The 14,884-nt window shown below is 44.0% G+C and overlaps 1 protein-coding gene across 1 annotated transcript in view; it reads right to left on the bottom strand.

The window, feature by feature from the left end:
* slc24a4b (solute carrier family 24 member 4b) overlaps positions 1 to 14,884 on the bottom strand; it is a 53,950-nt gene that overhangs the window by 11,008 nt on the left and 28,058 nt on the right. Inside the window, exons 3-10 of the mRNA XM_042095889.1 lie at positions 10,449 to 10,525; positions 8,445 to 8,519; positions 7,491 to 7,575; positions 5,641 to 5,744; positions 3,900 to 3,974; positions 3,768 to 3,793; positions 3,300 to 3,353; positions 562 to 728 (exon numbers count right to left, since the gene is read on the bottom strand). Coding sequence (XP_041951823.1) covers positions 562 to 728; positions 3,300 to 3,353; positions 3,768 to 3,793; positions 3,900 to 3,974; positions 5,641 to 5,744; positions 7,491 to 7,575; positions 8,445 to 8,519; positions 10,449 to 10,525 — 663 coding nt within the window. The remainder of the gene's footprint in view (positions 1 to 561; positions 729 to 3,299; positions 3,354 to 3,767; positions 3,794 to 3,899; positions 3,975 to 5,640; positions 5,745 to 7,490; positions 7,576 to 8,444; positions 8,520 to 10,448; positions 10,526 to 14,884) is intronic.

Below are 14,884 nucleotides of genomic sequence, written 5' to 3' on the forward strand. Positions count from 1 at the left end.
TCAATGAGCCGGTGGAAAAGGCTATGCACAATGAGCCGATTTGGCCAAGAAATCGAGTGAGCGCTAATCTGCAAGGATTTGGCTAGTAATTGTGCACAGGCGAAAGAAAGAGAGAGACTGAATGAGAGGAAGCACAATAGAAGAAAGTTTTTTTTTTACCTCCACATCAGCAGAGGGCAGAAGCAGGACAGGGCGAAGAGGAATGCTTGCAGTATTCATTTGTCCACACATTTGTCCTCAAGAAATCCTAAAACCTTGCTCAAGGAATGTAATAGTCTCATTCTAAATACAAGGTTTTGCTTGGCTGTTGTGACATGCTCGTTAAAATAACAAACCCCAAGTCCCTCACATGGAAGGAACTAAACTACTACAAAGTACTAAAATCTGTTACGTTTTCTGCACTTAGATAAAAGGGGCTTTTTGGACATGACATGAGTTTATAGGAAGTCCACAAAGGTTTACAACTCCAGGAAGACATTCAGACACTGGATATCCATCAAACTACAGTGCCTCCCACAACATATCCACTCAAAGCAAGATGCCTTGTCTGTCTCAGTTAGCCTGTCTGGTCAACCTTACCTGTGCCCAGCAATGGCAGGGTGGGGTCATCCCAAACATTGTCATAGCAACCATTACCATCCTCCATCTCACTGCCACTGGCAGCATTTCCGTTGGCAACATTCTTGCTCCCTTTGCCGGTAAACAGCTTCTGTATAGAGGTGTTAAATCTGTCAAAGGAAGGAGAAACAAGCAGATATGACCATACATTTACTTCCTTAAAAGATTTAATTATCCATTTTGTTCAATAGGTGATACACCAAATGTCAAATTAACTTTCTTTCTTTAGCTATTGTTTTCCCAAGAACATTAAAAAGGAGAAGAAAATAAGTTTTTCCACTAAGGTTGTGCAACATGGAAAGCACACAACCCCAAAAAAGCAAATGTGTGAGGCTTTGAAAGCACATAGCTCCCTCTCTGCTATGGAAACTAGGTCTTGGCGCTGCGGCATTTCAAAAGCGCCAAACTCGGATCTCTCAGGTGTACGCCTGCCTAAAACATTCAGCATTAGGCTTGTGGTAATGCCGAGCCGGTCCAAGCCTGAGCTGGAGCGACACAACTTTATTTATAATGCAGTATCTGTGAGTCAGGAGAGAGAGTTTTTGGATACACATGAAAAAGATGAGAATAAAAAATGAGAGTTTCTGTCTTTGTCTAGCTGCATTGAACATACAAAGACACAGATCCAGTGGCTTACCTGTCTGTGTAAATCCCTCAGATGTCTTCAGAAAAAAACTTTATATTTTTCCCCCTCATGACCTGAGATATTCCGGCTAAATCACATCTACGGAGGTCACTACAAACAATGCATTAAACTGAGGCTTCAGGTGGCTCTTGGATTGACTAATGCTCTTCCAGGTCAGGAAGTTTTCTGGTTCAGCGTTGGGTCGTGTTGCGTTCTGATTATCTGTACATGAACGTATGACTCAGGTCATGACTAACACAGCATCTGCTAGGAGCGGTAGGCTGAGATGACAACAGCATGATGTGCATCGGTTCAAGAGGCAGTACTCACATTTGTGCGTAGAAGTGCTTATAAACCGTGGATCACAAGGAGTTGAGAACTTAATACACAATGACACAAATGTGCTTTAATGACCATATCTAGAGAACCGTTATTACTCAGATGTGTTTAAATGAACATTAAACACTGTTGGACTTCTGTTGGATGAGCAGCCGCAGACAGAGTTATAAATAAAGATAAATGAAAAATGAAATCAAAGCTACTCATAAATGCACAGTGATGGGGTAGGCTACTTGAAACTACTTATATTTCATCATAAAAAAATGGACGAAAACTTTATGATCAAAAGGGGTCAGTTGTGTGACTAAGTGTAGCCTATTCCTAATGCCTAATTAGACACATAAAAGGACGCAGGAGGAGGGGAAAAAAAGCTTAGTGTAGAAAAGAATTTCAATAAGAAATGTTAAAAACACTACATTCATTTATTCATCTTTCTCTTGCCTTCATGAAGAAAGAAAGCATGGAACACCCGTCCGCAATAACTTCGGTGACTTTACCGAGTTGTCGAGCTAGAAGGAATTTTGGAGCTAGAAGAATTTTGCTTAAAAAAACAAAAAAAAAAAAAAGCAAACACAAGGGCTCATCAAAGGGCTAAACGCTGTCAAGAGAACATCCGTTAATGTGTGGGACTGAACCAATGTTCAGGTACCAATGGTAGTGTTTATGCTGGAGTGATGTTCCTTAACCACCTCGGCTGCCATTATTGGCCTTTGTGTCGAGGCTTTATGGACCATTATAGCTGGGACATTATAGCTGGCACCAATAGTGTCACATAGTTTTTTCCCAATTAGCATGAGGACCCATTATAAATGCCACCAGTTGTTAATAAGGCCACAGCATCAGTATTGTGCACAGTTATGGTGTGTGACTTAAAGGATGGCTGAGAAGCTATTTATCTATACCCACCGATTACAAGCTCATAATTGGCTGCTGGAGCTTTGCCCAGCCAGATGTTGTGAAATATGTCCATCTGGTGATGGTTTACAGAGATAAATCATTTGCATAGAAGACTGTACACTATTGACACGGAAGAAAGGCCTGCTGTAATCAAGTGATAGACAGCCATCAGCAATGTTGATGGTGGCCACGTTTACATGAAATTGGTGACCATATGGGACTCGTACATTCTTACACTCTGTGTAAGGAGTCCGAGTGTTTATGTGTGAGGGTGCGCACACGAGAGAGGCCCTGTACACGTGGCGCCACACACACACACACACACCAAATTAAAGTAGGAGTGCCAAATAAGCTTAGAGCACAGCTCTCACCCCCTCTCTGCACACTATGCAGGAGGACACTAGCCCAGTCAGGAATCTTAAGAGGGCAAGAGGAAAAAAACCAGCCACGAACACATACACAGCTCAGTGTAAAACACTTCAGTGTAAAGCAACACAACATCGTGATTTTACCTTAAAATGGTTTCTAAGTCATTTTGATGCTACACTGACTGACAATAAAGAGAATGAAGTCTCTGATATTGCAGACGCGGACCCGCGTCTCTGATATTGCAGACGCAGACACGCGTCTGGAATTGTGCTATGTAACGTCATCATGGGTAGGAGCATAACCCTTTTGTCAGTTTTAGACGAATTGGGGTACCCCCTTTAGCACTACTGTAAATTGGTACCCACCAGTATGCTGCACATTCACAGAAAGGGGAATTGCTACATTGTGTTACTTCAAAGGAAGAGAATTGAGGGTGATTAGTACTACTCACTTCATGATGAGAATGTAGATGCAGTACATTAGTACCAGGATCAGGGCCTCCCACCTGGAGAACAAAACAAAAAGTGAAATGATGTGATGTGACCAATCATGTAGCCTTAGTGCGAGACTTAATGTGAGTTTGGTTAAGGCATCCTTACTGTACTTTTGTACCAAGCAAGATTGAAGCTGTTGCTGTTCATAATTGGCTTAGGTTTCACAGAAAATCAATCAAATGAAATGTATCATGTAGATTTACAATAAACAAGACTCCCATTCCAGTCTTATTTTCTATTCAATGTGCTGTCTATGGGTGTTTCTATGCATATCTCGTGTCTCCCTAACTGACCAAAAGGGTGATTAGAGCAAGTATTAGTGCAGAGAGAGAGCATGTATGAAAGTATGTTTTGACATGGGTAACAGTCTTTGCAGCACAAACATTGCATTGCACTGATGCTCCAACAGTCATGCAGATACTCACCACACAATCTTCTCATCGTAGATGAACTAAAGGGAGGAAGAAAGAGTTAGACAGAGTTACAGAGTTAGACAGACGTTGAGTAAGTACTTTTCCCTCAAGGAGGATTGTTGTAGGAGAGGTGGAGGGACTCACCACGATGAGGGCCACCACTGAGAAGGTGTAGCAGATGGAGTCCCGGAACACAGCATACTTGGTCAACATCACCACCTAGTGGTTAGGAGGGTGGAGAAAAAAAGTGATGGATGGCGTGTACATGCACATGGCCTTTGATGAAGCCAGCTCAGCCTTAGTGAAGGTGAAGGACTTGGATTACAACCGTTGTAGCTACTGCACAGCTGAAGTCAATGACAAAGTCATTTGAGATGGAACAGCTTGTTCAATCCTTGGATTTGACATCTAGTGCCCTGATGCCTACTTTTTTTCTGCAAATATCACCAAAAGTCTCACCAGAATGAAACACATTCTCAACAGAGGAAACTACATCAGCAGAAAAAAAACCCACAAACAATAGCTTTATGAGCAAAATTGAATATGACAGGGTGTGGCAGTGTTGAGAAAACCCATCTTGCACTCTTGGCAGATTTAAAGACATTTGCCAATGGGCCACACCAGCTCCCTCTGGCCAAAACATCTAACTATCTCAAAAAGAAGGGAGAAGAGATCTTGCTCAAATCGTAGCAATCCACCTGAATCAACCCAGCTGACTTTCTGTATGCTCTTGAACTCTGTTCTTTGAATCACACACACAAACTGGCTGCACTGCCTGTGTGAAATAACCTCTACTCAAACTCAAGCCCACACTACATGCTTGTTATTTCTGAGGTAAGTGGTTCACTGTGGCCTCAGATGGCTTCAGAAGACAGCTATCCATTAACCCCTAAGAGAGTAAAGACTAAAAATAGTATGTTTAGGAAAAGCCAAAGAGTTTTTTCTGTAAGATACAGGAACACATGACAAATTATTAGAAATCACAAGTTTCAGTTTTACCATAGACTGCGATCAGTGTAAAAAACGCAAACACTCACAAAAGTAAGTTCATTATTTGAACATGATAAATATTAGATTTACAGTCTGACAATAGACCGACAATTGTGGGCAGTCGTGGCCTACTGGTTAGGGCTTCGGACTTGTAACCGGAGGGTTGCTGGTCGAACCCCGACCAGTAGGAACGGCTGAAGTGCCCTTGAGCAAGGCACCTAACCCCTCACTGCTCCCCGAGCGCTGCTGTAGCAGGCAGCTCACTGCGTCGGGATTAGTGTGTGCTTCACTTCACTGTGTGCTGAGTGTGTTTCACTAATTCACAGATTGGGATAAATGCAGAGACCAAATTTCCCTCACGGGTTCAAAAGAGTATCTATACATACACTATACTTATACAATACCAGACATTTGATGCAACTCCTTGTAGTTTCTGAGATACAACCATTTTGGTCCTATGCTATACTATTTGAGGGTCACATGGGGTATTGAGAGTGAGTAAAAATAGTATGATAAGGAAAACTGTGTCGACTGATGTCAACTTTGCTCAGCTAACATTGAAGTATTGCAAATTTCTAAATTTCCCCAAGAACATTAATGGGTTAATGACACCATCACTAGAATGCAAAAGAAACATTCACACAAGGAGCCACCAGCTAATGATGCACAGGAGTTTCTTCACACATGTTTCCCCTTTTACCACACACACAGTGCTGCTTTTAAACCCAAATAAAACACCATTTTACTTTCCCATGACTATTCAGTTTTTTACAATAAACATCCTGCACTTAAGTGCTGCTGTGGCGGAGCCAATTCATTTTCTCTAAAGAACCCAACCTGAGCTGTGCTACTCCGTGACAGGTGCAGTTACACACACACACACACACACACACACCTGTCCAGCAAAGATCCCACACACTCCGATGATGCATAGGATGTTGAAGACGGCAGAGCCCACGATGGTTCCAACGCCCACATCACCATGAGTAATAAAGACACCTGCAGCAGAAGAAAAAGGTAAGTGACCGTGTGTGCGTGCCTGTTAGTTACATGTTTATCACACCTACATGCAGTGTGTTTGTTTTGTTTTTGCACCAATTTGTGAGAAAGCGGGAGTCTGACAATTACATATTACACTTATATGCAGAGCGCTTTGTTTTTCATAAGCTTATGAGACACCATGCATGTGACATGAACCTTCACAGCAAGGCCGTAGTCATGTTGTCAACATTGGGGGGGACCAAATCTGTGGCGGGGTTTGGGGGACCCTCCAAACAGAATTTCAATACATTTCCTTGCATGCAAAAATATTATTAAAAATCACAAACAAGTGATTAGTTAACTTAGTCAATTAGGGTATTCCCCGGAAGATGTTTTATTTAAAAAAAAAAAATTTAAAAAAATACCCTTAAATGATGGCTTCTGGTAAGTTTTGTGGAAAGAGAAGAGAAGGGTGGAGAAGAAGCAACTTCACGCAGAGGCTTGGGCTTCAGAGCCCCCTGAGCTCTTGGGCCCAGTAGGCCCATTCAGTAGGCTAATCCATCCCTGGACATACCTGTGGTATGACTCCATTTGTCTCCCAAATTAATATTTTAAAAGAAATGACAAACTAGAGTATCTTTATTAACCTCTATATTACACAGAATACAATGGCTCTTTGATTACTTACACCTGAAGATATTTTTTTTTAAACTAAGGCTTAGACTCATAGGTTTGGACCTAAAGCCTAATAGGATTTTGTATTTTGATTATATTTTGCTGGTGGCTAATCACACAATTTTAACGGAGTTTGAAAGGGACAGGATTCAGTAATAGGCTAAGGCCCATCTTCTGCCTGAATCACCTCACATTACCCTGTGCATTATAGGCTCCTTTCTGACAGAAATAACGTTTTGTGCCAACATGTAGAAACACTAGGCCTACTACATACTTGGTGAATGGAGGTGCAAATTCCTTTCTTTGGTTATTGTCTGCGATTCACATTAAGTGTAGGCCATCACCGCCAGTGCATTGTAAACGTTTTTTCACAAATTGTGTGCCGTTGCCACATGGAGCCTGCCTGCATGGATGCGCGATTGAGTGCGCATCTAAATGTAACATGCAAGATGCAACAACTATTTCTAAGAGGCCTATAAACGGGATCATTTCTGACATTACTACTAGCATATGAATGCATTATTTATGTTTTAAGACGTGAAAGAAAGTTTCATTTTCGCCATCATTGCGAGGAAAATAGCCTACAATATGGAAAATGCTTCAAAGTTCCCTTTGAGTCTTATCGGTTTCGAAAAAAATAATGGGCTTTCCTTAGCCTGTGCTACACCTTTCCAACAAGATTTGTGAGAATTGGACCGGTAGCTTTAGCGATATTGTTGACAGCCCTACCGCACCGCACCTATGGTACAGTAAGCATTTGATAGCGCACGCCACTAAAAAACCACCAGGACAAACCACTCAGAGGTGTAGGCTACTCTCTCTGGAACCATAGGTCACTAATGTGTGCGTTATTTACGTTTGACTACATTTCAGATTGTGGTGCTTGTTGGCTTCCTGCAGTATAGTGTTTTCTTTATTTAATTTTCTATGTCCATATATTGGGGGGGGGGGGGGACATTTTGGACATATTTGAATATTGGGGGGGGGCGGCGACACATCCACCTCAATGTCTATGGTGACTACGGCCCTGCTTCAGTGTGTGTGTGTGTGTGTGTGTGTGTGTGTGTGTGTGTGTGTGTACACACTTACCTATAACAGAGGCAAAGAGCTCAGGAGCAGAACTCCCTGCTGCCATAAAAGTGGCTCCCGCCACATCCTCACTCAGGTCCAATTTCTACAGACAGAACAGGAGCAACACACAACAATTACACACACACACACACACACACACACACACACACACACACACACACACACACACCCCATTACAGCACATCTGTCACATAATAAAAGTGGGCATAATGATAAAAACATTAAGAGACAAAATGGCAAGAACTGTACTATAGTATACTTTAGATAGATAAACATAAGATAAAACAAAATGTGTATAGAACAAGCATATAGAAGCATGTAGGTAGTAGTATGCTAGATTTGAAAAACTTGATAAAACTTAATAAAACTTAAATTTATCACAGAAGACCATACTCCCAAACTGCTGGGGAAGCATGTTAAGGCTCCACTCCCTCCTTTAGTGGAGATTTCAAGGCGGGAGGGACAAAGGGGTTGGACTTTTTATTGAACTTGTGCAATAAATACTATATGGTCTTCAGTTACAGTATAATCTACTTTATATAATGCATCTTACAACACCAAACCCCACACCCATTGCTGGCCCCATGTACACATCATAAACGAGTACATTATATTTATCTGTTTAAGAAGTTAAGCTTTACGGAAAATACGGAAAAAATTATAAATAATTCAAGGTGGGGCTACATTACATTTCTTCTAATGATGCAGTCCCAATAACAGCACCACCACTACAGGTCACTGAGTGCACTGTATGTAGCCTAAATCCATCTGGAACTCAACCTTATCCCAGTACAACCTCTCCAGTCATGACTGGACCACGCGTGTGTACACGCTGGCTGGTATCTGGTGAGGAGGCATTGGTCAGTCCCCACCATGTGCCGGCCCGCTCCCTGCTGAGGGAAGATCGCTCGAGTCTTTAGGTGGTGATGGCGGCGGCCATGTCATGTATACCTCACAGATCTTCTCCAAGGACATGACGAAGTAGTCATCACACACGATGGCAAGAGCCAGAAACATGTAGAGCGCCTAACCGAGAGGAATCAGAAGAGTTAGTCAGGGATAGCACCCTCTGTTTGTGTTTGTGTGTCTGTGTGTGTGTGTGTGTGTGTGTCTGCGCTGTGTCTTTCTGAGCCAGTGAATATCCCTTAAATCTATATGTAAATGCCTGCATGGCATGAAAACTCCCAGCAGTGCGATTTAATGTGCTGTGTCCAGTGAGATTAGGAACGCATGATGTACCTCTGTGTGTATTGTGCTACACATGTGCGGGGGTGGCTATATATATATATATATATATATATATATATATATATATATATATATATATATATATATATATATATATATATATATATATATATATACATACACACACACACACACACACACACTGGGCACTCTATATGCAAGCATGCATGCATGAATAACTGAGTGTTATTATTGTTTTCATACATGTCGTCAGGATGTCTACCGAGCTGATGTTTGCATATTATGTGCTTTCTAGTGTAAAAGGGAGTGTCCACAATAGAGAATAACTGCAACAGAGAGACAAATCCATAAGCAGTGAAGTGTGAGTGTGAGTGTGTGTGTGTGTGTGTGTGTGTGTGTGTGTGTGTGTGTGTGTGTGTGTGTGTGTGTCAAGCACATTGTTCCAGCATCCTGAGGGAGAAGGTAGACACACATCATCAGTGGCAAACTGGAAGTGCACCTCTCACCCCTAGCGACTGACTGTTACGTCCCTGACCACTTTCATCTCCGATCAATTCACGTCCACACTCTACGCCATGACAAATGACCGGGGCTCTCCGTAAAGCCAAGGAGGAAACATTATGAATTTGCTCGCCCATTGCCCACAGCCTGGTTGCGGCCATGACACTCTTTGTCCACAAGGGGTGCCAAAGGACTCAGTATTTAAGCTTGAAGCCAAACCTGTGGGTTGATTCATGTGTACTTCCAGACCAGAAAGTGGAGAGGGGGGGGGGGGGAAACCTCCAGGCCCTCAGACACATAGCTCACCTGGGGACAATAATGTGTTTTCCAGCTCAAACATCCAGGATGTCTGGCACAGCACATCCCCACAACCCTCTAAGCCCCAGCCCCTACACAGTTGCAGCCCCGGGGCAGTATGAAGAATCCCCACCGCCGCCACAGCCCCTGTGCCTGTTCCAGCCCTCTTGGCCTTTGTCTTTATCGACTTCCTCTCAGTTTACGGGAGCTCGGAATCTGATGACTTTTGTTTGTACAGGGAAAGCAATCGACCAATGACATTCTGGTCTCACGGGGTCAATGATGGCAGGACGGCTATTTTTCAGCCTCGCCTTTTTCCTCGGCCCTAATGAACGGCTGACAGCTCTGGTGGACGGACAAGAGCTCCCATACAAACCCCACTGGGAGGACCAGAGCAGGTCAAACAAAATTAAACAGGAGAGCAGGGGGAGATCCCAACACGAACATGGAGTCTGTTTTGCTCAACTAGTAATAAAGGAAGATACTAATAACACCAGCATGGGTTTGATGCTGGGGGAGCTTGCATACTAATAAAAATGCATAACTGTACAACACTATGCAATGTTCATATGTTGGATAGATAAGCAACATGGTCAGTCTGTATTTAGCCACAACTAAACACAGAAAATCATGGGGGAATCCTTCCAACTCAAGACATCTCTGCAGAACAGTTCCCTTAAGAAAGTGTTTTTAAAAATGTAACAGGAGGAAATGAGATCGGAGAGTTTGATGGCGGAACAGACTCCAGGTTTCCACTGTTCTCCTCGGCAGATACACAACTCCAGGAGAACAGAGCTATTTCTGCACACGAAACACAACAGCAACTTCTGTCTTGACAAATGAGGGCAGAATAGAAAAAAGGTGGGTGTTTTGCATAAGACTCCCACGTCACAGTCATCCAGACACACACACACACACACACACACACACACACACACACACACCTACCGCTGTTATATGAAGTAAGACTGCACCGCTCTTTCGCTCATCATTGGAAAACATGTCACCAGGAAACTCACGTATGGCTGAGAGAGAGAGAGAGAGAGAGAGAGAGAGAGAGAGAGAGAGAGAGAGAGAGAGAGAGAGAGAGAGAGAAAGAAAGAAAGAGACAGAGCGAGAGAGAGAGAGCGAGAGAGAGAGAGCGAGAGAGAGAGAGGGGGGAGGCAGAGAGAGAGCGCGAGAGAGAGAGAAAAAAAAAAAAGAAAAAACACATTTGTGAATGTCAACATACAAACACACACGGACTGTTAGTCAACATAACTGACCAAATTAAGAGTCTCTCTAAGAAACCTGAAGTATATTTTAACGTATATTTTTTTGGCCTTTTGACTTGATTCAGAAAGGACCCTGAAGAGTGACAGGAAGCAAGGGGGAGAGAGATGTGTTGGGTTTAGGAAGTGACCACGGGCCGCATTCGTACGCAGGTTCCTGTGAGCACCTGGACCCAAATGTGGTAAGGATGCTGCAGTTGTTTGCGCCACAGTGTTCTCGGAAAAAATCTGAAGCATATTGAGTAAATTAGTATTCTACTGCCTCTCCACACTACTATCGGCATACATTTGATTTGTGCGTATTGCACACATCGAGTTTCACTCATCTCTACATCACAGGTCTTGCTATATAAGTGCAGATCAATTATTTAGTAGACATCCCATGACAAGACACTCAGAGTCTGATGTAACCTTGCAGAGAAACACGACATCTAAAAACACACATGCGCCAAATGTTTTCTTTTAAAAATACATGCACATTGGGTGATGTTTCACACTGAGCAAAAAGTAACATATGGCACAGAAATCATAGCTTACATGCATGCGAGGCATCCCTTCAAAGGCCTCATTAAAGATGAGGAGGACTCAGAATCTTCCCACAGAAGCAGGGGGTACCGTTTATATTTAATATGCCCAAAAAATGTTGGGGGATTTTAGATTACCTACTTACTACTTTATATAATGCATCTTACAACACCAAACCCCACACCCATTGCTGGCCCCATGTACACATCATAAACGAGTACATTATATTTATCTGTTTAAGAAGTTAAGCTTTACCGAAAAAGGCAATTATAAATAATTCAAGGTGGGGCTACATTACATTTCTTCTAATGATGCAGTCCCAATAACAGCACCACCACTACAGGTCACTGAGTGCACTGTATGTAGCCTAAATCCATCTGGAACTCAACCTTATCCCAGTACAACCTCTCCAGTCATGACTGGACCACGCGTGTGTACACGCTGGCTGGCATCTGGTGAGGAGGCATTGGTCAGTCCCCACCATGTGCCGGCCCTGCTCCCTGCTGTTGCACAACCGACGTACAGCAGATTCTATAACAAGGTCACTCACAGTCTGATTAAAATACTTAAAAGGGTTAAGAGAACAGCACTAAACAAATGTGAATGTTCATGCCATACATTTCATATGGTGAGCATGTTTCCAGCCAGCATGGGAAAGGGAAGTATCGGAAGTATCAGTGATTTTTGATCCACTTTTGCTCTCTTGGATTATGATATAAAGCCAGTTAATTACAAGTCAAGGTTAGTACTGGTATGCATCGCAGTATGATTAGGGGAGGCATACTGAAGCATGCAATCCTTTCTGTGCAGTCAGTATTCTATTCAACCTACTGTACACAAGTCATCCTCTCTAGACAGGCGAGGAGTCAGCCACCATGTTCTTTGAGAAGATGGTAGACGACAATGTTGACAACAGGCCTATGAACTCAACCAGCTTCTCCATCTATTGGCCTCCAAATCTCTTACATACAAATACTTGCCCTCTCTCCCTCACTTCACACACACACACACACACACACACACTTTTGGTATATTCTGCCTGCTCAGTGGCAGCGATATTTTGAGAGAGTCCTCTCCGCAGCAGTCCAGGCACTTGTCCCCTGGCCCTAGTCCTCTCACATCCCTCATGTTCCAGCCCCAGCAGCATTCATCCCACACTGTGACACCTCACCGCTGAGAAAGGCACACTCACCACCACCAGGCTCCGCACGACTCAAGAAACCATTAAAATACAACCACAGATCGGTCTCTTTCTCTCTCTCTCCCCCCCTTTCTCACCCTCCCTCCTCCTCCTAAAAAACATGCCCTTTTGTGCCTCACATCCAACAGCCTGATGGATATCAACATCTTGACATAGGCAACAGAGCGGCTCATACCATCTGTATTCAGTCCCCACACATGTAAACAACTACCAGCCAGTCTGTCTCAACAGCCATTCTTGACATGGACACTCGGTCAACTTGTGCTGCTGTCTGCATAGCCCCAGCGTCTGCAGCATCTCACAGGAGAGTGTTCGGCTGCCACACGCCAACTGCTCCAGCTTAACGAGCGGCCCCCTGCACAGACAGTCCTGTCTGCTGTGGGCGTCCAGCATTTGACAGGAGCCGCCTCGGCACCACCGCCTTGTTCCGGCGCTCTGACACAAAAAAAAAACTCACCCACGGCTTCCCACATGATGAGCCCGTCAGGCTGCTCTCTCTGGTTCAACGTCTCTGTGACCACACCACCTCAAGGACAGCCACTGCACTGAAACGCACCAAAGCCATACATCCTACTAACAACCCATGGGCTGTTTTAGAGGTGGTACAGAATGTAGAAGCTGTCGTACATGGAGCAAGTCGTGACCAACACACCTGAAGAATCCAGAAGAACATTTTCCTGGGGTTGGAGGGTCGTCTTGTAGAGAGTAGGTTTGTATCGGACACTGCGGTTGCCAGTGGTACATTCTCCTGCCCTTTCTCCTCTTATTATTAATGGTGCATTAGCAAGACTCCTAACAAACAAAGCAATTATCCAAAACTAAATTGATAGATTGCCAATTGATTAAGATATCTAATTGTTATCAAAACCCCACTGGCCTGGTGACTTCATATCAACCTCACGGTCCTCATCTTTAATGCTTTCAGTAGCTTTGACCACCTGAATCTCAGGTCATTTTTTCACTGATGTGTCAGAGTGGGAACCCTGTTGATAGGAAGAGCATTTCCAGACTAGTCAAATGTAAATTTCCATGGCAGTAAAGCTAATAATCAGATATACATCAATTCTGTGTTGAAATGCATTTGTATGAATGTGTTTTGGCAAGTAAATTGCTACAAAAGTTGCCTGATATTCCATAACTTTGCACCAAACATGAAGTCTTTTCCAGAGATGGAAAGGTAATTTTTGCTAAAATTGTTGCACAGTGCTTCTTTAAACAATCGGAAATGTTCCCCCAATAGAATGTTACAGGCTGGAGCCAGTAGAGCTCAAAGCCAAATTGTGCATCTCACCAACCACAGAAACAAAACAATAGATACTGGCCCAGCTACTCAAGACTGTTCTGGGAGTTTGTTGCATCAACAACTGTGTGCTAAGATCAGCTTTCTCCCCTCAGAACTCCAACTACAGAAACTCGCCGCTGCCTCGATGGCATTACCAGCAGTTCTCTAATGATGCTCTAATACAGAACGCCTGGATGAAATCCAGGACACACTGGTTTATGGCGTTATGCAACACACCGTTATTGGGGAATGTTACTGTGAGTGGGTCGCAACAGCAACTTTTTTGTAAAAAGCTAATAAATGTGGCGGGAACATTCCGTGCCTGCCTGGCATCAGGGGTGGCACCTGGGTGCATTGGTTGGCAGAGACAGCAGATAGCGCTAACGTTTGGCCGTTCCCGTCCTAAAGAGGATGGCTGCCACAGCCCCCGCACACCCGCCCCCCCCCCGACACAGGCAGAAGTGTTTTATTCAGCAGTTTCCTCTTGAGTGGGACGCAAGCCATGAGCAAGAGACCGGGAAACCAACGGCAGGCGAGAGGGAAAGAGGCAGGCAGGGGTGCAGAGAGAGAGAGAGAGGAGAGAGGAGAGAGAGAGAGAGAGAGAGAGAGAGAGGAGAGAGAGAGAGAGAGAGAGAGAGAGAGAGAGAGAGAGAGAGAGAGAGAGAGAGAGAGAGAGAGAGAGAGAGAGAGAAATGAAAGAATGAAAGACTGAGCGAAAGAGAAACGGGAGAAAGAGAAGCAAAATACGGAGGATAGGAGCACAGAGAAACTGTGTGTGTGTGTGTGTGTGTGTGTGTGTGTGTGTGTGTGTGTGTGTGTGTGTGTGTGTGTGTGTGTGTGTGTGTGTGCAGAGACAGAAGACTTTTGGGGGTGGGGGGCACAAGATTGAGCCGGAGAATCCGGGAGGGAGGGAGGAAATGGGTAAACACACCCAGAGCGCTAACTGCAGCTGAGACAGCAGTGGGTCGGAGGTTACACTCATCATTCCCGTGCTAAAGGCTCCCTCATGCACCGCGCAGAGGAGAACACCTTCAAGGTCACTCTACCTCGGGCAACACCGTCGGCAACCATTGCTACGGGAATGCCAGGCCCGCAGCCAATCGCA

Source organism: Alosa sapidissima, chromosome 6, assembly GCF_018492685.1.
Source record: "Alosa sapidissima isolate fAloSap1 chromosome 6, fAloSap1.pri, whole genome shotgun sequence".
Classification (NCBI taxonomy): domain Eukaryota; kingdom Metazoa; phylum Chordata; class Actinopteri; order Clupeiformes; family Clupeidae; genus Alosa; species Alosa sapidissima.